At 47.5% G+C, this 26,207-nt stretch overlaps 1 protein-coding gene across 1 annotated transcript in view; it reads right to left on the bottom strand.

Annotated features, from left to right (window-relative positions):
- LOC310947236 (uncharacterized protein) overlaps positions 1-26,207 on the bottom strand; it is a 51,038-nt gene that overhangs the window by 7,690 nt on the left and 17,141 nt on the right. The window contains exon 2 of the mRNA XM_083914000.1: positions 1-1,563. Within this exon, the coding sequence (XP_083770126.1) occupies positions 1-1,372 (1,372 nt within the window). The 5' untranslated portion in view covers positions 1,373-1,563. The remainder of the gene's footprint in view (positions 1,564-26,207) is intronic.

The raw sequence follows: 26,207 nt of genomic DNA, 5'->3' as shown, positions 1-26,207 counted from the left end.
CTGTGGTGGCAGCTGCATCGTCCTCCCCGCTGGGGGCACACTCTGTGTTGGCGCGTTTGGACTTGGGGATGACGCGCTTCTTGAAGGAGGTCCAGATCTCGTTGGCGTGTTGCGTCACCGTCCCACCCCCTGCTGTTGCTGTCTTCTCCTCCTCTCCACCCTCAGCCTTCTCCTTCTCCTCCCCTCCCTCAGCCTTGGCCTCCTCTGCTCCTCCCTCTGTCTTAGCCTCCTCTCCTCCCTCAGCTTCTCCCGCCTCGGCCGCCTCCTCTGGCTTTGCGTTGTCAGCAGAGTCTTTGTCAGAGCCCTTGGCCTTGCCGCTGATGCCGACCATGGATGTATCCCTCTTCAGGCCCTGGAAGGTCCAAGAGCGTTTCAGCTTCCACCTCTTCTGCCCCGACTCCTTGGAGTCCAGTGTGGAGGAGTCTCCGCCTCCTTCTCCTTCCTCCTCCTTTACATCCTCTCCTCCTCCTCCTCCGCTCTTCTTGTGCGCCTTCTGAGCCATGAGCTTCTTGAAGGAGTGCCAGCGCTTCATGTGCTTGGTGGTAGCCGAGGAGGACGAGGCTTTCTGTTCTCCCTCTGCACCTCCCTCTGCTCCTGCCTCTGCTCCCTCTGCTGCTGCTGCTGCTCCTCCTTCCTCTACGTTGGAGTCTGCCGTGGTGTTAAGTGCTTCAGGATCTTGCAGCCGGTCCAGGGACTTGGATCGAACCTTTAGTTGTTTCTCGCCATCTTTCTTCTCGGTGCTGCGATGGGAAAAGATCCTCGCCACCGGCTTCCGGATCAGATCTCGAACTGTGGATTTAGCCTCCGCCGGTTTGCCCTTGTCTTTCTTCTCCTCCTCCTTCTCTCCATTTTCTGGAGCTTTCTCTATCGCTGCATCTCCTTCCGCATCTCCCTCTGCTCCTCCCTCAGCTGGTGCTGCGGCTGCGGCCTCCTCATCCCCTTTCTCTCCGTCTTTCTCGCCTCCTTCAGCTGCATTCTCCTCTCCTCCGGCAGCCGTGCTCTGCTCTTTCTTCTTCCTCCCTCCCATTACCTTCCCCAGGCCGCTCTTGTTGAGGAACGAGTCCAGGAACGAGGTCTTGTGCTCAGCGGAGGAGGCGTTTTCTGAGCTCTGAGGGGGTGCGGCCTCCTCGCTCGCTGCGGCTTCTCCTTCCTCGGCTCCTGCCGCTGCGGCTGTGTCGTTATTCACAGTCTCTTTGTTATCGACAACCTGGCTGTTGGCAGCGGTGCCATCTTTCTCCACAACCTCGCTGTTGACAGTCTCTGAGTTTGCGTTGGCATTGTTAGCCGGCTGCTCGGCCTCCGTCGGCTTGCTCTCGGGGGTTTTCCCGTCTTCCTGGACCACCGGCGCCGCGCTGGCCTCTGTCGCCGCCATTTCGGAAACAAATTAAACAAAACAAAAAGTGTGTTCCTTCCTTCCTTCCCTGGCCTTCTGCCCTCCTCTTCCTCTCTCTTTCTGGTGTTTCGTTCCTCCCGCTGTGGTGACGCTCTCAGGTCATGGAGAGCAGGGTGGAGAACAGTGGTGAGGAGGAACGATACTCAGCATCCTACTAGTCCTCCAAACTCCTGCAGAAGAGAGAGAGTAGAGGAGGTGGAGGGGAAAGGAAAGAGGGATGAGAAGAGGGGCAGAGAGAGGGAAAAGGCGCAGATGGTTAATAGTCTGAATCAACACCACAGACACTCAATTAGTCTGGTCTAGACTGTGCCTTGAATGGGGAATGAAGTGTAACAAAATAGAGGATCTCAGCGGGAAATGCAACGCAATTATGATGTTTCCTAATCAGTCACACTTCCAAAATTCACACCCTATGTGGTTTGATGACACACACACACACACACACGCACAGATGCAAACACCCGACAGCAGCAATAAAAAGTTCTGGGTTCCCAAAAGCTGCGTGTTAATTCTGTTAAAGGAGTTTTTGCTGCTTAACTTTCATCAGCTGGCGTTTAGAAAGCACAGATGAACGCGGCCCCTGAACGGGTCATTGTCCAGACATCCGACAGTCTCACACAGCCCAGACGTGCTAAGTGTCGTGTTCAAATGCCAGAAACTCAAATTAAGAAATGACCAAAAAGTACTTTGATTTAAAGCTGCACATGAAGTTGAGAGAACTAAACTTGAGATGTCCTGACTCAGCATATTCTTATCAGAGGGTTCATACGGTATCTTACGATATATGACACTGGTAGGTGACCATAACGGTTAAGTTTAGTCTCTAAAGGAGAAGGTTAAGTTTAGTCACTAAGGGCGCCCTCCCACTGTGCCTCCGTCCCGTGCCCCGTGCTTTAGGGTCCTTGTCCCCCCCTCCAGGCCCGTTTGTACTCACACTACCTGGGCCTCGGAGAATGCTTCTTGCTGCCTATACGTCATCACGCCGTAACACGTCACACGCATTGATGACGTCATGGCGATGCGTGGCTTTGTTTCCAGATCTTTCCGTAGACCTCGGAGTTTTTGTGCGTCTTGTCGACTGTTTTTGAATCTTTTCATCGACCAAATCTGCAGTAAACACTCCACCTCCGCATCACACCAACGTGAACCTTTCGCCGCCATTGTTTTAAATGTCCGCGCATGGTCCCTCCTTCTTTTTTCTACGTCACAACAGGCGCACAGGAAATGACCTCAGAACCGCCGTAGGCCTCGTGCTCGTACACGTGCGCACGCTCGTGCTCGTACACGTGCAAAGTGCTTTACTAAAGCCCACCTCTCCCAAACGGGCCGTGGACGGCAAGCGTGCCGCAGCTAGGCGTGGTATGGTTGCACTCACACTGGTCAGTGGAGGAAGCAACCAGACGACCTCCCCTGACTGTTTTGTTGACGTTCCCTTTAGCGCAGCTCCATCTAATGGATGCAGAACGTAACCCCAGCCTCCACTGTAGCGTCTGTTCTATGCCCCTTATAATGTGGTTCGCCTTATATATGAAAAAAGTTTCAGAATAAGACATTCATTGAAGGTGCTCCTTATAATGCAGAAAATACGGTATATATAGTTATAGGGCGCACTCACACACTGTCCTTCTGCACCGGGCCAAAACAGGTTATTCAGGTAAAGCCTAGTGCGTTTGACCAGTGTGAGTGCAACCGCTCCGCGCATAACTGCGGCCAGCTTGCCGTCCACGGCCCGTTTGGGAGAGGTGGGCTTTAGTAAAGCACGTTTGCACATGCACGAGCACGAGCGTGCGCACGTGTGCGAGCACGAGGCAGATTTGGGTCGATGAAAAGATTCAAAAACAGTCGACAAGACGCACAAAAACTCCGAGGTCTACGGAAAGATCTGGAAACAAAGCCACGCATCGCCATGACGTCATCAATGCGTGTGACGTGTTACGGCGTGATGACGTATAGGCAGCAAGAAGCATTCTCCGAGGCCCAGGTAGTGTGAGTACAAACGGGCCTGGAGGGGGGGACAAGGACCCTAAAGCACGGGGCACGGGACGGACGCACAGTGGGAGGGCGCCCATCGTTTAATTCTGCCATTTCTTCAAACATCTGTGGTCGTTTTTTTAAACAAAAGCGGGAGGAAATGGTGCATTTGGTTGGAACTATTTTTAGTGGCGGATGAATCCACTTTGGTGCTGTAGTGAGTGTGTGTGTGTGTGTGTGTGTGTGTGTGTGTGTGGCAGCAGAACAGTGTGTGTGGGATTCATTCAAAACAAATGCGCTCGCTGGTGTGTTTTTAGTGATGCACGCACTGCACTCGTGCGAGGAGACGTTCAGTGGACGTCTCCTTTAAAAACGCCGCCGCTGCAGCTCGGTTGTAACACCTCCTGGTGAATGAATCAGCAGATCAATGAAACGGCGTCACGCGCCGATGTGGAGTAAGACACTGAAGAGTCCAGACGTTTACAGTCACACGCTCTCAGAGGAGAAGGTGAACGAGTGAGTCAGACTGAAGGAGGCAGATGGAGATGGAGAGGCACTCAGGTGGAGAAGCGATCACGCGGGGGGGGGGGGGGGGTGGATGGTCGAGCGAGGGAGCGAAGCACAGACGGAGAGGGAGAGAGAGAGAGCGAGGTGTAAAAACATACATCACATGCTCCAGATAATCTCACAATGCTGTTGCCACAACTGACTGACCGAGCGACTGGATGGCGTTCTGGTTGACTGGCTGCCATATTGGCTCGCTGGCTTTACTGGCCGCCTCGCCGCCTCGCTGCCCGGGAGACGTCATGGCCGACTGACTGATTGGTTGGCTTCCTCTCTGATGGCGGACAAGTTAGCTGTCCGAGCGGCTGAGTCTCTGTCTGGTTAGTTTGCTCTGTAACAGTTTGAGCAGGACGGTCAAGACAGAACGTTTGCATGAAGGACAGCAACCCGTTTGTGAGAGCGCCATGTTGGCACGGCAACGTCACCAAAACTAGAGGTTAAAACACTTCGTTTAACCCCCCCAACGTTTTCTCAACGGGTCGGGATGAATGACATAATGATGAACACCCGTGAAACACCAACTACGTCACTGTGACGGTTAAGTTTAGTCTCTAAAGGAGACGGTTAAGTTTAGTCTCTAAAGGTGACGGTTAAGTTTAGTCTCTAAAGGAGACGGTTAAGTTTAGTCTCTAAAGGTGACGGTTAAGTTTAGTCTCTAAAGGAGACGGTTAAGTTTAGTCTCTAAAGGTGACGGTTAAGTTTAGTCTCTAAAGGTGACGGTTAAGTTTAGTCTCTAAAGGAGACGGTTAAGTTTAGACGACAAAAGGTGACGGTTAAGTTTAGTCACTAAAGGAGACGGTTAAGTTTAGACGACTAAAGGAGACGGTTAAGTTAAGACGACTAAAGGAGACGGTTAAGTTTTGTCACTAAAGGAGACGGTTAAGTTTAGTCACTAAAGGAGACGGTTAAGTTTAGTCTCTAAAGGTGACGGTTAAGTTTAGTCTCTAAAGGAGACGGTTAAGTTTAGTCTCTAAAGGAGACGGTTAAGTTTAGTCTCTAAAGGTGACGGTTAAGTTTAGTCTCTAAAGGAGACGGATAAGTTTAGTCACTAAAGGAGACGGTTAAGTTTAGTCTCTAAAGGAGACGGTTAAGTTTAGTCTCTAAAGGTGAGGGTTAAGTTTAGTCTCTAAAGGAGACGGTTAAGTTTAGTCTCTAAAGGAGACGGTTAAGTTTAGTCTCTAAAGGAGACGGTTAAGTTTAGTCTCTAAAGGAGACGGTTAAGTTTAGTCTCTAAAGGTGACGGTTAAGTTTAGTCTCTAAAGGAGACGGATAAGTTTAGTCACTAAAGGAGACGGTTAAGTTTAGTCTCTAAAGGAGACGGTTAAGTTTAGTCTCTAAAGGTGAGGGTTAAGTTTAGTCTCTAAAGGAGACGGTTAAGTTTAGTCTCTAAAGGAGACGGTTAAGTTTAGTCTCTAAAGGTGACGGTTAAGTTTAGTCTCTAAAGGAGACGGTTAAGTTTAGACGACAAAAGGTGACGGTTAAGTTTAGTCACTAAAGGAGACGGTTAAGTTTAGTCTCTAAAGGAGACGGTTAAGTTTAGTCACTAAAGGAGACGGTTAAGTTTAGTCTCTAAAGGAGACGGTTAAGTTTAGACACTAAAGGAGACGGTTAAGTTCAGTCACTAAAGGAGACGGTTAAGTTTAGTCACTAAAGGAGACGGTTAAGTTTAGTCTAAAGGTGACGGTTAAGTGTAGTCTAAAGGAGACGGAGACACAGTGCTTACATGGTGTACTTGTACTGATGACCTGTGTGCTTAAGGACCTTCTCATGAACCGCTCTGTTGTTTTGTATGAATCCCAGCTGCAAACCGACTGTCAAGACCCAGTTCTGTCAGTACCCTCCTCTCTTCCTTTTTGTGTCAGTTTGTCTCCCTCTGTCCGTCTATCCCTGATTGTGTGTGTGTGTTCGTGTTTGTCTAGGTCCGGTAGGCGTTCCCCCGAAGCTGCAGCCTGTTACGCTGATCACCTTTACCACTACAGCTGACAGGCATGCAGCACCGGACCGCTGTAGACCCTTTACTGGTAAAACTATTCCCCCCGGATTGGCGTCCCCTTTCTCGTTGTGGTTTCACGCTCCCCGTCGTAAAGTATACTCTAATCCTGTTTGTTTCTGTTTCTCCGTAGTTTCCCGTGTTCCTGTTTCCCGTCCGTCTCCCTGATCTTCCGTCATCTCCTCGTTCCTGTTTTTCCCGTGATCGTCTTGTTAGTTATATCACCTGTTTTTCTCTGTAGTTTTTGGGCGTTTGTTGTTATTATTAAAAGTTTTATTTGTACTTTTACTTCGTGTCCGTGTCTGCATTGGGTCCACCATTTTTGTGTTATACCTGAACCGTTCATGACACCGATTTCGATAAATGCATTAAGGATACTTTGCTTTGACTTGTTGTACATGTTTATTGCCAGGTTCAAAGGTACCTTACGTTGCTCAAGGGGGGATTTGTTTCTTGCAAAATCTCCTAATAAAGTTGCAGCAGTCCTTCAGGTAAACATGGCCTGACAAGCTCTCCGTCTACCCTGTTGCCTTAATGCTGCACTGCCTCTTATTTACTACTCTGGGCTGTTAGCCTGTTAGCCTGTTAGCCTGTTAGCTCTGGCGGACACAATTCATCTACTCTGCCAGGAAGTAGCCTAAAGATAGAAATGGACACCTCCACCTCTGCACACAGAAACAGCTACACACTCTTACTACCAGGCAGTCTAAAGAGCCACTGTGTTCTTCAGCAGGTGCAGAAACATTTACGCTAATTAGTCTCAGTGACACTGACGCAGGAGGCTCACGGCAACACCAAGAACAGCGCATACTTTGGGCTATCTGCAGATGTCACTTTGTTATTCGCCTGAACCCGATGATTTATCTCTGAGTCCATTGGACTCCAGTGAGTAATTCATCCTACATCCATTACAAACGAGTGCTGGACACTGGGCGTCTGTGTGCAGTCACAACAGGCGATGAACAGCTCTCGTCCGTTTGCTCAGACTGTTTGGAAAGTCTCATTAGCATCTGGACGTGGACAGAGATGATGAAGCTCTTGATCTGATGTTCTACTAATCAATAATTCAACCTCTGATTGGACTTTGCGTGCAAACAGAAGTATCTGCCCTGCTCCGTTTTACTCCAGCTCTTCTTTGACCTTCTACGTTGCAGTGAATGGTGTGATTTAAGGTGTTTGGCACCAAAACCCATTCACAGAGTCCATCTTTCAATACAAAGCATATAACTTGGGCCGGCAGTGACAAGTTTATCAGCCTCTAATGGTTCTTTGTGTTCTGTATTTTACACGAGTTTACATGGTTGAGGTAAATCTCTTGAAAGTGCCAGAGGTTGGATCTAAATATCCACCTTCTGGACTTGAAGGCTGAGGCCTCACAGACTTCAGCACTAAGGGCGCACTCACACTGTCCTTCCGCACCGCGCCAAAACCGGTTTTTCGGGTTAAGCCTAGTGCGTTTGACCAGTGTGAGTGCACCCGCTCCGCGCATAACTGCGGCCAGCTGGCCGTCCACGGCCCGTCTGAGAGAGGTGGGCTTTTGTAGAGCGCGTTTGCACATGTACGAGCACGAGCGTGCACACGTGTACGAGCACGAGGTCTACGGCGGTTCTGAGGTCATTTCCTGTGCGCCTGTTGGGACGTAGAAAAAAGAAGGAGGGACCATGCGCGGACATTTCAAACAATGGCGGTGAAAGGTTCACGTTGGTGTGATGCGGAGGTGGAGTGTTTACTGCAGATTTGGTCGATGAAAAGATTCAAAAACAGTCGATAAGACGCACAAAAACTCCGAGGTCTACGGAAAGATCTAGAAACAAAGCCACGCATCGCCATGACGTCATCAATGCGTGTGACGTGTTACGGCGTGATGACGTATAGGCAGCAAGAAGCATTCTCCGAGGCCCAGGTAGTGTGAGGACACACGGGCCTGGAAGTTATGTCTGAGCATACCCTCGACTTTAAACGCATGGTTCTACAAATCGGGTGGAGGGGAAGACTGGACGTTCGGATTCAGACGAAGCTCTCAGGGAGCAGGAAGGTGTTTCGCAAAGACGAAATGCGGCCGTGTGGAAGTGTCGTCTTAATTTGGAAGGAAACTGTAGCTCAGACGGCGACTCTGGCGTGCACTCATTAAACAGTATTTAAGGATTGATCAAACAGCGATACACTGAGGAGTGGAAATCCAACAGTGCAGCATGAATGAAGTGTTTCTCCCCCCCCTAGCTGTTTGAGGCACGTTCGGCCACACGAGACAGAGCTCCACTGTGGTCGTCTTTGCTTTGGTTTGTCTCTATGTTGATTAGTTTTGGTCCTGGTGGGCGATTACACTGCAGCAGCAGCAGCAGCAGCAGCAGCAGCAGCGGCGGCGGCGGCGGAGGAACATTAGTGCGCTTGGATGTGAGGCTGAAGCCGAGAGGTGTTGGAACAGCATCAGACAGAGGAGGACGACAAAATGGAGGGAGGGATGGGAGGAAGAAGAGGAGGAGGGGGTGCAGGATGGGAGGAAGAGGAAGAGGAGGAGGAGGAGGAGTGGTGCAGACATGGGCTGATTATGAATCGTCTCCCCGTCTCAATTCACCCGTCTCTTCCTTTTCATTCTTCACCTCCGTCTGTCGCTGTCTGGTTTTCCCCCCTCAGTCTGTTTTTTCGGTCACAATCTCTTTTTTTGTTTGGCTTTCGCTCTCGCTCGTCTCCGTCTTTTACACGCTCTGCATCATTTCACTGTTAATCCCTCGCACTCTTTTTATCTTTGCCTTTTTGTGTCTCTCTCTCTCTTTCGCTCAATCTGTCTCGTTTCCCGTCTCCTTATCGGTCCTTCTTCCTCCCTTCTCGTTATCTTTCCCGTCTCGACATTTTGTCTTGTGTTTTGCATTTGTTCTCTTATTCAGCGTCCTCATCTGTTTCCATATCTCTCTCTCTTGATCTTTTCCTTCCTGTTAATCTCTCTCTCCATCCGTCTGTCCGTTTATGACCTTTCTGTCGGACTCTCTTCACTCCCAAATCCATCTTTAGTAGTACGACGGAGAGGAAAGCCCACGCAAATGCTACAATAACCTTTATATTATAAAGTCAAATTTAAGTAAAAGGAGAATCAAGGACGCACTGTGGAAACCAGGTTCAGTCTCAGTCCAATATTACGCCACCTACAGGTAAGGACAGGGCCAGCTGCTGCGGTTTAACACTTACGCCACGTTACTAGTTACACCTGTAAGGGCGCACTCACACTGTCCTTCCGCACCGGGCCAAAACAGGTTTTTCAGGTCAAGTAGTGATAGTGCATTTGATCAGTGTGAGTGCAACCGCTCCGCGCATAACTGCGGCCAAAAACCATGTTTTTAGAGATGTTAAACATTGAAATGGGTCAAATTGACCCCAAGGAGAACAGGAGGGTTAAGGTGAAAAGATCCGTTTTTCTTCTTGAACGCACCTTAATTAAAGTAATGAGCGATTCCTGCAGTGACTTTAAAATGATTTACACGGATGAAACCAAACGACTTTCCATTTTCAAACGACGTAGTTTGTCAAAGTGAAGATTCAACCCGACACCAGCGTAGATAAATTACATTTAGCTTGTTTTATCAGTGCGGGCATCTAGTAAGGATGAACCCTGGGCGCCTCCCTAGGGAGGTGTTCCAGGCACGTCCAGCTGGGAGGAGGCCTCGGGGAAGACCCAGGACCAGGTGGAGAGATTAGATCTCCACACTGGCCTGGGAACGCCTCAGGATCCCCCAGTTAGAGCTGGTTAATGTGGCCCGGGAAAGGGAAGTTTGGGGTCCCCTGCTGGAGCTGCTGCCCCCGAGACCAGACCCCGGATAAGCGGCTGAAGATGAGATGAGATTGTTTTAATGACGTTAATAAGCAGAGAATAATAAATTCCCACATCTTCCAAAGCCAACATCTGGTAGTTAACCTGCTGTCCACACATGCAGTTAAGAAAGGGACAGGAAGCAGCAGGATGTCACTCACTTTCTATGGAGGAGAGACGAGGAAGAGGCCAAAGCAATCAGCTAAATATGCAAATGACACGGTCAGAGCATGTGCAATGCAGACCGGGAGACAAGAGATTGCCTCTTTCTATTTGTGTGTGTGTGTGTGACTGCACATTATAGCCGCGAGCTGATTTCTATTTCTGGACCAAGACACAGTTTCTCCTAGAAACCGAGCGTATCTGCTAATTTGCCGTAGAAAAAAACATTCTGAGAAAAATGTGTCCGCATACCGAGAAAACATCCTGAATGAAAGCCACAGAATGTTCCCTGACAATGGACTTCATTCATTCGATCATTGTATCCGCCTGCGTCGATGAATGCGTGATTAATCGTTTTGGTAGCCGAGCCGAGGTGATTCAGAGTGTGGTTTAAGGTCGGTGGAGAGACGACGACACGTGGGCCGAAGGACGTGAGCGCCGATCTTCAAACCCTGCTGACCAAAACCCCGCACAGCAGAAGAGAGACACTGCAGAGTGTTCGGTGTGTTTTATGCTTTTTAAGGCTCATTTATGCTCTACATTACATACGCACACGGATACGGATGCGTACATGTCCTCCGCCTCCGCTCATGCTGGTTTCGTTGCGATCGGACATCGGGAACCCTTTAGTCTTAAACAATTGTGTGCCTATTGTTTTTACTTAGGTGCTCATTTGTTGGGACTTTGCCTACCCCCCTATTTATGGCCCTGCGCTTTCCATTGGTACCAAGATGGAGTCTCTACGACGTTCCTATCAAAAGTTATGGCCTATTTAAAAGGTTTAGGGTTAGGGTTAGTTTACAGATACGAAGCAAACGTTGCATTACCACCTGAAATCGTGGGGGCAGTGTCGGGCACTGGACACAAAAAAGTGCCGTGAACATCAGGAGCGAGCGAGTCATCGAAGCCCCGACGGACGTCCTGAAACACTGAAAGGGACGTCGGTCGTCACTTTGTCTCATCTGTCAAACCAACGTGTGGAATTCTCCGTCCACACTCTGGGACGTCTTTAGAGTCTCACAGACCACCGCCGTCTACAACGCTGCCGCCATTTTGCCTCCTTCTCAACAGACGCAAGGTGGTTATGCAGCAAAACGACTAAAAATAGATGCAAAACCACCACAAAAAGATGCAAAACCACCACAAAAAGATGCAAAATGACTACAAATAGATGCAAAACCACCACAAAAAGATGCAAAATGACTAAAAATAGATGCAAAACCACCACAAAAAGATGCAAAATGACTAAAAATAGATGCAAAACCATCACAAAAAGATGCAAAACGGCTAAAAATAGATGCAAAACCAGCACAAAAAGATGCAAAATGACTAAAAATAGATGCAAAACCACCACAAAAAGATGCAAAAATGACTAAAAATAGATGCAAAACCATCACAAAAAGATGCAAAACGGCTAAAAATAGATGAAAAACAAAACAACATTTTGCCTCCTTCTCATCAGATGCAGGACGGTTATCTCCTCCATCATCGCCATCTTTGTAGTTTTTATAAACTGTCTTTTCAAACTGTATTGGAGTAACGTTTTAACCTGAACGACGCCCTCTAGAGGATGTTTTGATCAACGTCCATCCAACGTAAAGGACGCATGAAAGCATGAGAGCAGAAACGATTGGCACGTTGATAACATACGTCTTTACGCACGAAACTGGAGCATGAGTGAACCTTTGCGGTCTGCGCGGTGAGGTCGCGGTGAGTCGCAACATCAGAAACAGAGACTTGCAAACAAGACAAAGCAATTTTGCTGTCGTCTGCGGTTTGTTCAAGTGCTACTCTTTGGGTAAGACACAGGCAAAGTGCTGCGATGCAACAGTCGGAAGTGGGCTTGGCGTGTGCCCGCCTTTACGTTGCTCTACCGTAGTTGGTTTATGTTTGCGTGTGTAGAGACTGAACAGAACCTGCAGCTTGATGAGCGTACATGTTCACACGTAGACCCCAGAATCTGGACCAATCAGACAGCTCCTGCTGCAGTTGACCCCCTATTTATGGCCACGTGCTTTCCATTGGTACCAAGATGGAGTCTCTACGACGCTCCTGTCAAAAGTTATGGCCTATTTAAAACAGGGTTAGGGGTTAGGGTTAGTTTACAGATACGGACCAAACGTTGCAGTACCACCTGAAATCGTGGGGGCAGTGTCGGGCGCCGGACACAATAAAGTGGCGTGAACATCAGGAGCGAGCGAGTTGGTTTCTGTTTGCGTGTGTAGAGACTGAACAGAACCTGCAGCTTGATGCGCGTGCATGTTCGTGCACAGCTCCTGCTGCAGACGACCGTCACTGTGAGGTCTCTCAGAGCCTCTCGGGAACATTTGCAGCTCCATGTGTTTTCACTCTGATGATAATCTAATCCCCCAGATAATGTCGCTATAATGGGGGTCAACAGGGAGGCGGCGGAGCGGGCGATCATTGTTTCCCTCTTCACGCTGTGATAATAGTCCTCCTCCTCACACCGTCCTGCTATCAACATGTCCTCGACCCGCTGCAGTCACCGCAAACACGCGGCTTCGCTTCCTCACTTTGACCCTCTGCGACGCAGACGTGCGAGCTTTCAGCGCCTGAATATGGAAACGGCCTCGCTCCTGCTCAAAACGCCACGTGGGAGAGCACAATGTGTGTTTTATGATTAAAATATGAGAATTTATCCATCTTGAGGACACTTGTTATGCAGCACTAAGGCGGTGTTTTAGGGCTGAAGTAGGAAAAAGATGTGGCGTCAAATTAAAAACTTTACGGGATTAAAGTCACGCGGACTGTCACGACAATAGAAGTGGTGAACTTACGTCTGGTGTGAGAAGGTTATCAAGAAACCAGGATTTAATATTTTGATACGATACGATATAGATTTATATTTAAACTAACAGCAAAGGACAATAAAGTCCAATTTTTTTAGTGCTGGTACAGATAAAATTGCAGAAAGGTGTTTTAGAGTCACGTTTTTCTGAGTTAACCAGGTGCACCTGAATGCACCACAAAGTCCTGTCGGAGCACAGCTTTACTGTTCGTTATTTGTTTACATAAATAATGTGCGATAATGTGCCCTCAGAGAGCCCGTCAGACGTGTTACGGTGGTTGTTTAAAGGCTTCACGGAGCTCAGGAGGAAGTTCTTATTTAATGGCTGACTGAAATGAGTCATTAGCGCCCCCATCTCACTAATTCATTCATTCATCTTCAGCCTCTTGTCCCTGTCGGGTCGCGGGGGGCTGGAGCCGATCCCAGCTGACATCGGGCGTGAGGCGGGGTCCACCCTTGACAGGACACCAGTCTATCACAGGACACATAGAGACGAACAGAGACAGACAACCATTCACACCTACGGGTGATTTAGAGTCATCAATGAACCCAACACCTGCACGTCTTTGGACTGTGGGAGGAAACCGGAGAACCCGGAGAAAACCCACGCAGACACGGGGACAACATGCAAACTCCACACAGAAGGGCCCCAGCCGGGATTCAAACCAGGAACCTTCTCGCTGTGAGGCGACAGTGCTAACCACCACCTCACCGTGTCGCCCCCATCTCACAAATTATTCCCTCAAATTACTATTTCATGATCTCAACATTTGCTTGTGTTTGATAAATTGCTCCCTTGCGTTGAAAGGAGCCAGTTGAGGTGGTTCAGGATCATCTGGTAAGGATGAACCCTGGGCGCCTCCCTAGGGAGGTGTTCCAGGCACGTCCAGCTGGGAGGAGGCCTCGGGGAAGACCCAGGACCAGGTGGAGAGATTAGATCTCCACACTGGCCTGGGAACGCCTCAGGATCCCCCAGTTAGAGCTGGTTAATGTGGCCCGGGAAAGGGAAGTTTGGGGTCCCCTGCTGGAGCTGCTGCCCCCGAGACCCGACCCCTGATAAGAGGCTGAAGATGAGATGATAAATTGCAGGAAGTAGACACGTCCCCTTCCTCATAAACATGATAATAAGCTAAATGAAGCCTGTAGGCAGCAGCAGCAGAGACGTGTTCTTTATTATGTCACAAACTTTAAAGTCACCCCTCACTCAGAAAGTCTCAAAAGGGCCTGAGGAGAAGAGTTTTCTGACAAATCTGTTGAAACGCGGTCCGCACTGAGCCGCAGAAAGGTCAGAACGCCCTCAGTGTGAGTTTCCTCGCCGCTCTTAAGCCCCGGAGAGAAGGGCGTCGTCACGCCCTGATTGGCCGGACGGGGGGACAAGCACCAAGCTGCTCTCACTCTGCGTTCAGGATCCTGCACAGGTGATCTGAATAAGGCTCCAATCAAGTCAGAGGGAACGCTACGCACTCCGCAAACAAAAGAACTGGGGAGAAGTCTCAATTTCCTGCATTTATGCATCAATTTATGCATAAATTGATGCATAAATGTTCATTTTTATGTGAAGGAAAACACGTGTGACAGTTTAAAATAACAGGAGAGGACGTTTTATTTTATATATTTGATTTAAATGTTCTTATTTTTACTGATTTTATTGCATGGGTGTTGTATTTTATGTTATTTTTACTCATGTTTCATGTCTTTTGATGCATTCTTGTATTAAAAATGTCATTTTTGTGTAAAGGAAAACACATGTGACAGTTTAAAATGACATAACATATCAATAATGATAATATTTTATTTAAATGTTCTTATTTTTACTGATTTTATTGCACAGGTATTGTTTTAAATGTTATTTTTACTCATGTTTCATGTCTTTTGGTGTTTTCTTGTATTAAAAATGTCATTTTTATGTGAAGGAAAACACACGTGACAGTTTAAAATAACAGGAGAGGACGTTTTATTTTATATATTTGATTCTAATGTTCTTATTTTTACTGATTTTATTGCATGGGTATTGTTTTTTATGTTATTTTGACTTCTGTTTCATGTCTTTTGATGCATTCTTGTATTAAAAATATCATTTTTGTGTAAAGGAAAACACATGTGACAGTTTAAAATGACATAACATATCAATAATAATAATATTTGATTCTAATGTTCTTATTTTTACTGATTTTATTGCATGGGTATTGTTTTTTATGTTATTTTTACTCATGTTTCATGTCTTTTAATGTATTCTTGTATTAAAAATGTCATTTTTGTGCCTCATATGAGCTGTTTTTATGTCTTTTATTTATGATATATCGTATTTAATCTTCAGTAGAGCACGTTGGTCATTGGTTGTTTTAAAGTGCTCAACAAATAAAGTTGGATTGGATGTATTTCAAATGTATTTGTGATTATTTAGCTCCTCAAATATAAACGTACATTTATAAGTTGTATTAGTTCAGAACATTATTTGGTTTATGGTGGTTTGGTTTGGTTTATTCTTTTTATTTGAGAAGATTTCATGTTTTTTTTAGGTTGAACTCTGCCCCCGACTTTAACAGAGACACTGTTGCATCTTTTCAAGCTGCTTTTCAAAATAAAAGTCCTAAAAAAAGAGCAAAATATGAGCAACAATGTCTAATGTGTGTGTCCGACTCTGTACATTAAGTCTTTCTAAATAAAATCTAATGCTGGCTGTTTAAGGCTACACCCACACTCGTGTGTTTTCATTTTAACAATTTACTTTGTGAATTGCTCAAGTTGAATGTGATGCAATAAAACGTCAAAACATCAAAACAAACCGAACTAATGTGACACTAATGTCCCTAGCGTTCAGAGCTGGGTCGGCAGGGCTCACGTCTAAATGCAAGGACTTCATTATTTGATGCTGTGGTTCTATCAAACATGACTTTAAAACATTATGCGTCTGTTAAGTCGGACGTAACACCCTTTCAAAATACGATTTTCTGGTCCAAACGCTCCTTTGGAACCAGTGGCGGCTGCTGGTCTTTATAGGAGGGGAAGCTAATTTTTACGGCCTACATAACAAACGTGTTTGTTTATTTATACCTCCTTTCTCCTTTTGACCTTGTCGCACCAACTAGGCGTCTTTTCCAGGGACTTGACCAGCGTCCTCTCAATGGCAGCAGAGCTAGGCTGCTTAAACGGCCTCGGCCCAGCTGGAGCTGCTGCGCCAGGCTGCTGTGAAGTGTGAGCGCCTGTGAGTGTGTGACAGAACAGAATCTCCAAACACAACGCTGGTCGTTTTTAACAAAGACAAAGTCTCTGGGGATCGGGAAAGTCTCCGGATCAGTTCAGAACAACAGAATGAAAAACTCGGTAAATGCTCCGCCGGATGTTTATCCTTCAAGATCGCTGATTCGCTCATTTACCTCGGACGGCTCATCCAATCATCATGCAGAAGCCGAGCGTCCGGTCCAGCCCACTGCCCCATAGACCCCCAGAGACACAGAGCGTCCGATGGGCGGGACAACGCCCAGCATTCATCCAATGTGAACAATCAGGATCACCTCGGTTAGACGTCTTTTTCATCAATAAGAAAGAGGTAAAATGACAATTAAGTTGGTTTTTAAAGACTCAGATCTGTTCAAAAAACGGGGAACACGGCACGGCGTTGGAGAAATACGAGGTTTGGACAGGAAATCATATTTTGAAAGGGTGTGACGTCGCGATTTAACAGCATTTATAGGTCCGCAAAGACGGAAAAGCACACACACACACAAGAAATATGATTTATGAAAATGTCAAACACCAGAAATCCACTGGTTTGCATAAACAAGAAAATACAGAAATTATTAAAATGAATAAAAAAGGATTTATCTCATATTTCTCATTAATTAGTCAAAAAGTTTGGGCCTAACTCTTCATAAAGGCACTGGATGACTCCAGTCTTCTGCATATCGTAGCAATAACGACAGTGAAAAAGCTTTAATGCAGGAAAAGAGCGCTGAAGGTGACATTTCCGGTGATGTATGGAGACGAACAGGTGAAATATGGAGCCGGGAACGCCGAGAGTCTGCCGCCTTTTCTAATAAAACCCATCAGTCACAATGAGGGAAATCGGGCCTGCAGGAGAAGTGCTGCGGTCCGGATCACACTTCACAGAACTGTCTGAGTCACGGCCATAAAGAGCTGCGAGACGGGACACGGTGGCTGCTGTGGGAGTTGAACCTGTGACCTCTCAGACGGAGGGCGGAGCAGAAACAGGAACGAGACGGCAGCGAGTCGCATTCATTTGTGCGGTTGGTTAAAGCGGCCCGGCCTTTCAATCCTGTCCGCCCCGACAGCGATCCTGTGACCGTAGAGACAATGGAAGGTCACGTGTTCCCGCAGGACCGCAGCGTCGAGCATCAAACCGGCTGCTCAATAAAGGTGCAGGAAATAAATTAAATGTGCTACGTGCTGTTGGCTTCACGCTCTTATGGATCGCCGCATGGTTTTTGGGAGCCAGCCTGGTGTGACAGAGTCCTTACGCCCGCCTGGTGCACATTAGAGGAGAACTGTGCAGATTCGAGGTCTGATTGGCTGCTCATGATGAGCGCGAGGGTGTCGCTGATTCGAGGCTGGTCTGAACAGATAATGTGCCCTTGGTGGACTTGTAATGGACTTATAAAGCGCCTTTCTAGTCTTCTGACGACTCAAGTCGCTTTCACAGTGTTTGTCACATTCACACTGATGGCAGCGGACGTCTACAGACCATCTAATCTAACCATTCACACCACATTCACACACCCATGCGCAGCACGGGGAGCAATTCAGGGTTTAGCGTCTTGCCCAAGGACACTTCGACATGCGGACGGTGGGAGTCGGGGATCGAACTGCCAATCTCTCGAATGGAGGACGACCCACTCTTTCACTGAGCCACAGCCGGTGTGAGTATCTGTGTGAAGGAGAAAGCTTCAGAGAGTCACAAACATCACAAACATCTGTTGAACGCAGCAACGCAACTCCAGAGTCAGAGAGACGTGTTGGGAGTTCCAGATGCTGTGTAACGAGCTGACGGGCACTTTGTCACCTGAACAGCGTCTGAGACAATCACAGAAAAAAACGCCCAGCAATAACGTTACACACGAACGGCCAAGTGTGCGGAGGAGTAAAATCAATCCTAATCTCTATCCTCAAAGCAGTTTCAGTCGAAAGCAACTGGACTTTCACCTCTGATCCAAGAGGCTTCATCAGTTCATGTACGCATCTGACCAAGACCAGGACCAGGACCAGGACCAGGACCAGGCTGGGACTGGACCAGGACCAGGACCAGGACCAGGCTGGGACTGGACCAGGACCAGGACCAGGACCAGGACCAGGCTGTGACTGGACCAACTAACTGGTGTGAGATCCAGGTATTTAACCTCTCACAAGGCCGATGATGTCACTGAAACCCTTTGTGCTCCAAGTGCCAACGACCGTTGTTAGAGTGACAGTCGTTGGTGGAAGTAGGTCTGGACTTCGTTAGTGCTGGTCCAGTCCCAGCCTGGTCCTGGTCCTGGTCCTGGTCCTGGTCCAGTGGCTGGTGGAAGTAGGTCTGGACTTGGTTAGTGCTCTATTGAGTCTGAACGACAGTGGTTGGAGTCACAGGAGGACATTTGTGAACAGTTGTTCTTTGAGGTTAGATTGTTAAATGAAGGGATGAAAGGGCAGCATTGTAAACTGGAGATAAGTGGTGTCTCAGACCTCCTCCTCTGGTTAGCCATGGTTTCTCTACTTTTACATAGTTGCTTCTTTTACTCCTCTTTCAAACCATCTAATCCTAATCTCTCTTTTTACTCTACAACTTCGAGGAGAGGCTGTTGAAAAGTGTGCAGCAGTATTTTCTTGTTGTAGGAGCCGCTGTGTCCAGACTACAAAGAGAGACGAAAGAGAGTTTGTGCAGGGCGACCGGGGAGGAGGACGGGACTGCAGGCTGCAGCGTGTCCATTCAGACGAGGCAGAAACACTTTGTTAGTCATGACCAGAGATCGGCAAACCGTGGAACTAATCTGGTCTGGGGTCCGTTTGCAATCAGAGCAGTATTGACCCATCACGTTTCAGCATGCTTTGGTTGCATGCAGGTGAACGGTCCGTCCAAACCAATCAGCTATCGTCTGATTTTAATGAGCTTTCTCTTCCTTTCTTCATCTGCATTCATGAGCTGATACCTGTTCACAGAGACGCCGTCTCTCAACTCCAACTCCACTCTCGTGTCTCAAGTCGATAAACTGACCCTAAACAATGAACTGCGAAGTATTAGCCACATCGAAAGCCTGAATATTAGCCAAAAACAGCTAAAACCAGAGGCTAATTTGTCGTCCGACCACTAAAGAGATTGTTCATTCATTCATTCATTCATCTTGGAGGCGGGGTCCACCCTGGACGCCAGTCTATCACAGGACACATAGAGACGAACAGAGACAGACAACCATTCACACCTACGGGTGATTTAGAGTCATCAATGAACCGAACACCTGCACGTCTTTGGACTGTGGGAGGAAACCGGAGAACCCGGAGAAAACCCACGCAGACACGGGGACAACATGCAAACAGTTTGGTTTTTTTATTACGTCTTGAACAAACTTCAAGACACCGCAGTTCTGCTGCAACTCTTGTGTAAACTGCACTGTAACTTCTGTATCTGTAACTATCTTTTATATGATTTAAATCACCTTTTATGTGTTTTTTTCCCAATGCTTTTTAGCTAAAGCACTTTGAATTACCTTGTTTTGAATTGTGCGATACAAATAAACTTGCCTTGCCTTGGTGATTAGTCGATTTCCACATAAACACAAAGACATGAGTACAAAGATCAGTGATCTGATTGGTTGGTTTGGCCCGTGTGTTGGTTATAGACGGATGGTTTATCCAATCAGAAACAAGGATTTTCACCCCTTCCCCAAAAGATCTACAAACCATAGTCCAGATGGATCTGCTGAGACCATGAGAATCAACACATCTGGTTGAGTCAGGTTGATATTTCACTGCTTCTCCATTAGTTTTCTTATAAAAACCACTGTGTTTGGTTGTTTGGTGCTGGTTTAACGCAGATTCCTGTCTCAGCGCTCAGTGTTGGTCACAGAGGACACGTCCTGACACGGGCGCACATTTGCTCAGTGTGGCTTGAGGCGCTCGAGAGCAGCAGAGCTATTACCTTTAAGAACCTGTAATGCTGCAGGAAGATCCAGCTCAGCGTTGCATCCAAACACGTATTTCTTCTCTTGAGATAAATCGATGCTGAAAACACCCCTAAAGCAAAACCAGAGCCTTCCTCCCTCTCCTGCAGCCGGATCCAAATCACTATGAAAATGTAATCAATGGTTCCTCGGCTCGGGGCCAAACCGTCTGCCAAATTTCACGGAGCTCTGTGCAAACGGTTTTCAGAGAAATGCTGCTCTCAGACAGACGAACTGATCCTGCAACAGCTCCTGACATATTTCACACCAGCGATCAGATTCTCCACCTGCTGCACGGTTTCATTTGAAGGGCTGAACCTTACAACACAGCAGCAGCAGCTGTGTGTGTGATGATACATCTAGAAATACACGCTGCATCGCCGCCTCTCTACCTGAAACGCAGCATGTAACATCTCGTCTGTTCTGCAACAGCTGTACCCGCAAACTGATCTGGAGCGATTTAGCTCTGAGAACAACAAGAACGCTAAAAAGATCTCATTAATCCATTGTATTAGGAGTTCATTTGGCCTTCAGCGCAGCGTATGATGCATCGACTGGGTCAGAAAAAAACCATCCACCCTATCGACAAACACCAGACGAAGGTTAAATCGAACTTGAATGAATCAAACCCAAATTGAATGAATTAATCAAACACAGATGCAATGTCACTACGATTGCCTTGGACTGATGAATGAGTCTGATTGCATTTTTGTTCTTTGCCCGTTGTAAAAAAATCACCCCGCTGGGATCAGATCGAGACAAAACAAAGGCTTCTGATTGGCTGCTGAACACAAAGAAAGGGGAAAAGAGACGTCACAACAACACACGCGCAGTGAAATCTGGGCTCGTACTCCCAAAACATCTCAAAACTTGGGTGTCAAAGTCAAGGCCCGCGGGCCAGATCCGGCCGGCGAATGAATGATCGTGGCCCCCGGGAGGATATTTGATTAGTATTAGAACCGTCCCGCACGCCACAGCCGCCTGCTGGTGTTTTTCACGCACCAAAACTACATTACCCACAATGCAACGGTAGCCCGCGAACTCACTGCAGCGCTGCAAGTAGGCAGATGTCAACCCCCCCCCCCCCCAATAATGGCTAAACCGAAGGTGGACGAGGACAACAGGGTGTTTCAAGCTCAATGGGAGGCAGAGCACATGTTCACACAGCTGTGCGTCTTTATCTTGATATAAAGGAACATGTTTTATTTTTGACGGACATTTTCTTTTTTGCTGTTTGCCTGTTGGAAAATGTTTTCACTTGGAATCACTGCCAGAGCCGTACAAAAATATTGGATTATTAATTTAATCATTAAATAAAATACGGTACACTGTGTTTGGTCTTGGTTCAACAGGTTATATGCATCATTTTAACATGTTTTAATAAACATTGAATCAGTCCGGCCCTCGGCTTGTAGTAAATTTGGTTTTTTGGCCTCTGATGTGTTTGACTTTGACATCCCTGTCTTAAAAGGAGCCAGATTTAGGAGTAACTCTTGTTCAGCTCCTGAATCTATATCTAAGTATTCAAAATGTATCGCTTCTGTTTTGTGTTTTGCAGTTTTCCTTATATTAATCCGGCTGGTAAGATGCTACGTAACGCCTCGTATTTCTCCAACGCTGTGTTCCCTGTTGTTTGAACAGATCTGAGTTTTTAAAAAACATTAACGTCCTTTTACGTCTTTATTATCGATGAAAAAGACGTCTAACCGACCAAAGAGGTGATCCTAATTGTCCACATGTTCGGCCGTTGTTGTCTGTTTTGTTTCAACGAATGGCTGCTAAGATGCTACGTAACGCCTCGTATTTCTCGCGTTTGGACCCGGAAATCATATATTTTGAAAGGTTGTCACGTCAGACAATAACATTCGGACAATAACGTCCTTTCCTTCATGCACAAGCTGTTGTTTGCACCTCTCACCATCAACCATGGTCTAAATCTTGGGTGTCAAAGTGATCCAGTAAAGGGCCGTGTGGCTGCAGGTTTTCATTCCAACCAATCAAAAACACACCTGATCCAACAAGTTAACTGTGTGAAGACAGTTCAGGAGATTGAGTAAGTCCAGTCAGGTGTGTTTTTGCTTGGTTGGAATGAAAACCTGCAGCCACAGCGACCCTTTACTGGATCACTTTGACACCCATGTGTTAAATCATTTTATTTTAATCTCTTTCGTTGGATAGGGCAGGGGTGGGCAATCCCGGTCCTGGAGAGCCACTGTCCTGCATGTTTTAGGTTTCTCCCTACCCTAACACACCTGAGTCTGAGACACATGAGTCCAACACCTGAGTCTGAGACTAATCAGACTGTGACGAGCTTCAGCTGCTTGATAACGAGCAGAGCATTAGACTCAGGTGTGTTAGAGCAGAGAGGAACCTAAAACATGCAGGACAGTGGTTCTCCAAGACCGGGATTACCCACCCCTGGGATAGGGCAACATACCTCCTACAGTACTTGTATCAAGAAGCCACCCATAGCCCTGATCCCCCTGATCTGCATTTGCTGAAGAGCACATTAGTTAAGATAATCAAAGATATGTGTGTATTAGCCGGCATCCATTCGAGCATACCTAAAAGGTCTGTCAGGCCCGTGAGTGGACACCATCCCTTTGTTTCTTGCACCGTGCGCTGGAACCCTCCAACGTTGCCGCTCCAGTTACACTCACAGGTGTAATACCCATCAGCTTAGAGACGTGTCTCAGCCTCCTTTAAAAGGCCTTTGATTGATCCAATCAGTGAACACTTTGGCTACGGGCGAATGGTAAAGAAAGAACAAGTCCTGTGTCTTTTCCAAACCGCTTTGTCCTGATTTTGGAAAACGTCATGAAGTCAAGGAAAGACACAAGGCTACGTAGTTACACGATGTGATCGGCTCGGGTCTACCACGGTGAAACTACAACTTTACCCAAGATGGAAAAGCTCATCTTTGACACTTTTGCTCTGTGCATTCACGCCCGAAATGGGAGCAGAAATGAGCCTTTACACAGTGTTCAGGGGCTTTTAACACTTCCTAGCATTGTCACTCTCTGTACTACGTCATCTACAATCATCTTCCATTATGACCATGGTTGAATCAGCTGGCTAAAGGGGGTAATAAAGGGAGCATTGAAGCCTGTTTCCTTGGCATTCAGGGCGCACTCACACTGTCCTTCCGCATCGTGCCCAAACAGGTTTTTCGGGTAAAGCCTAGTGCGTTTGACCAGTGTGAGTGCAACCGCTCCGCACCTAGCTGCAGCCACAGCCCGTTTGAGAGAGGTGGGCTTTTGTAGAGCGCGTTTGCACATGTACGAGCACGAGCGTGCGCACGTGTACGAGCACAAGGCCTACGGCGGTTCTGAGGTCATTTCCTGTGCGCCTGTTGGGACGTAGAGAAAAGAAGGAGGGAGCATGCGCGGACATTTCAAACAAGGGCGGTGAAAGGTTCACGTTGGTGTGATGCGGAGGTGGAGTGTTTACTGCAGATTTGGTCGATGAAAAGATTCAAAAACAGTCGACAAGACGCACAAAAACTCCGAGGTCTACGGAAAGATCTGGAAACAAAGCCACGCATCGCCATGACGTCATCAATGCGTGTGACGTGTTACGGCGTGATGACGTATAGGCAGCAGGAAGCATTCTCCGAGGCCCAGGTAGTGTGAGTACAAACGGGCCTGGAGGGGGGGACAAGGACCCTAAAGCACGGGGCACGGGACGGAGGCACAGTGGGAGGGCGCCCTTAGAGAACTTGACCTGCTCTTATCTCAGATACTTCCGGATCATTTCACTCAATTGGGAACATATCAGGGAAAAAACACGTTGAAAGACTTATTTCACTATGAAAATTGAAAGGTTGTTTTTATTTTGTGCAGAAAAAGTCGCATTAATTCACTGAGGAATGTTTTTTTGAACGACTGAGCCAAGAGGTCGATCCTGGACACTTCCTGTCGTGTGACGTTGGCGTTGAGCCTGTTCTGAAGTGACCTTTAAATCTGCACCTGTTGGTCCCGTGAAGCAGATGTTAAATCAATCTGTGTGTGGTTCGCTTCAGCTGTTTATCCTGAAAACAGCCTGTCAGGAGCTGTTAGTCCGACCTGCGTCGTTGGAGCTGAAGGCGATTATCAGACTGTTAATTGCCAACAATTCTGAACCAGCACGTCTAAGACCTGAACCAGCACACTGTACACGTCTCAGACCTGAACCAGCACACTGTACACGTCTAAGACCTGAACCAGCACACTGTACACGTCTAAGACCTGAACCAGCACGCCTAAGACCTGAACCAGCTCGTCTAAGACCTGAACCAGCACACTGTACACGTCTAAGATCTGAACCAGCACGTCTCAGACCTGAACCAGCACACTGTACACGTCTAAGACCTGAACCAGCACGTCTAAGACCTGAACCAGCACGTCTCAGACCTGAACCAGCACACTGTACACGTCTAAGACCTGAACCAGCACACTGTACACGTTTAAGACCTGAACCAGCACTTCTAAGACCTGAACCAGCACGTCTCAGACCTGAACCAGCACACTGTACACATCTAAGACCTGAACCAGCACGTCTCAGACCTGAACCAGCACGTCTCAGACCTGAACCAGCACACTGTACACGTCTAAGACCTGAACCAGCACACTGTACACGTCTAAGATCTGAACCAGCACGCCTAAGACCTGAACCAGCACGTCTCAGACCTGAACCAGCACACTGTACACGTCTAAGATCTGAACCAGCACGTCTAAGACCTGAACCAGCACGTCTCAGACCTGAACCAGCACACTATACACGTCTAAGACCTGAACCAGCACGTCTAAGACCTGAACCAGCACATTGTACACGTCTAAGATCTGAACCAGCACGTCTAAGATCTGAACCAGCACACTGTGCACGTCTAAGACCTGAACCAGCACACTGTACACGTCTAAGACCTGAACCAGCACGTCTAAGACCTGAACCAGCACGTCTAAGACCTGAACCAGCACGTCTCAGACCTGAACCAGCACACTGTACACGTCTAAGACCTGAACCAGCACAACTCAGACCTGAACCAGCACGTCTCAGACCTGAACCAGCACGTCTCAGACCTGAACCAGCACACTGTACACGTCTAAGACCTGAACCAGCACACTGTACACGTCTAAGATCTGAACCAGCACACTGTACACGTCTAAGATCTGAACCAGCACAACTCAGACCTGAACCAGCACGTCTCAGACCTGAACCAGCACGTCTCAGACCTGAACCAGCACACTGTACACGTCTAAGATCTGAACCAGCACGTCTAAGACCTGAACCAGCACAACTCAGACCTGAACCAGCACGTCTCAGACCTGAACCAGCACACTGTGCACGTCTAAGACCTGAACCAGCACACTGTACACGTCTAAGATCTGAACCAGCACGTCTAAGATCTGAACCAGCACGTCTCAGACCTGAACCAGCACATCTCAGACCTGAACCAGCACGTCTAAGACCTGAAACAGCACATCTAAGACCTGAACCAGCACGTCTCAGACCTGAACCAGCACACTGTACAAGTCTAAGACCTGAACCAGCACGTCTCAGACCTGAACCAGCACACTGTACACGTCTAAGACCTGAACCAGCACGTCTAAGACCGAAAAACCAGCACGTCTAAGACCTGAACCAGCACACTGTACACGTCTAAGACCTGAACCAGCACACTGTACACGTCTAAGACCTGAACCAGCACGTCTAAGACCTGAACCAGCACGCCTAAGACCTGAACCAGCACACTGTACACTCCGCCAACTCAACAGTACGGAAGTAGCAGCCAGCATCTTTTTTACACAACGCCATGACCCGCCCCCGCTGAATTTCCATTGGTTGAAGTGTGTGTGTGTGACGATTGCTGATATACGCCTCGTCTCTTACGTGACTGACATAAATAACAGCCCGGGTTATTATTTGATATTTTACGGTAATGTGTTAATAATTTCATACATAAGTCGCTCCAGAGTAGAAGTCGCTCCCCCGGCCAAACTAAAAACTGCGACTTATAATCCGAAAAATACGGTAATTGCAAACTGAAGGGGTTTTGGAAGTTGGTTGGACAAAACAGGACGTTTGAGGACGTCCCCTCGGGGTCTCAATTGTGCGTTGCAGCCCAGGAAATAATATATCAGTCTGTCATGAGCTCCCAGAGGCCAAGATGGCGTCTTCAAGTGTCTCGTTTTGTCCGAACAACAGTCCGAAACCCAAAGAGATTCAGTTTACAATCATGTGAAACAGAAAAACAGCAAAAGAGAAGCTGGAACTAGACGAGGTTTCATTCATTCATTCATTCATCTTCAACAGCTTATCCCGAGGTCGGGGTCGCGGGGGGGCTGGAGCCGACACCAGCTGACATCGGGAGTGAGGCGGGGTCCACCCTG

This window comes from Echiichthys vipera (assembly GCF_963691815.1).
Source record: "Echiichthys vipera genome assembly, chromosome: 5".
Taxonomy (NCBI): Eukaryota; Metazoa; Chordata; class Actinopteri; order Perciformes; family Trachinidae; genus Echiichthys; species Echiichthys vipera.
Note: the sequence above shows the minus strand (reverse complement) of the source record. Positions and strands in the feature narration are given on the sequence as shown.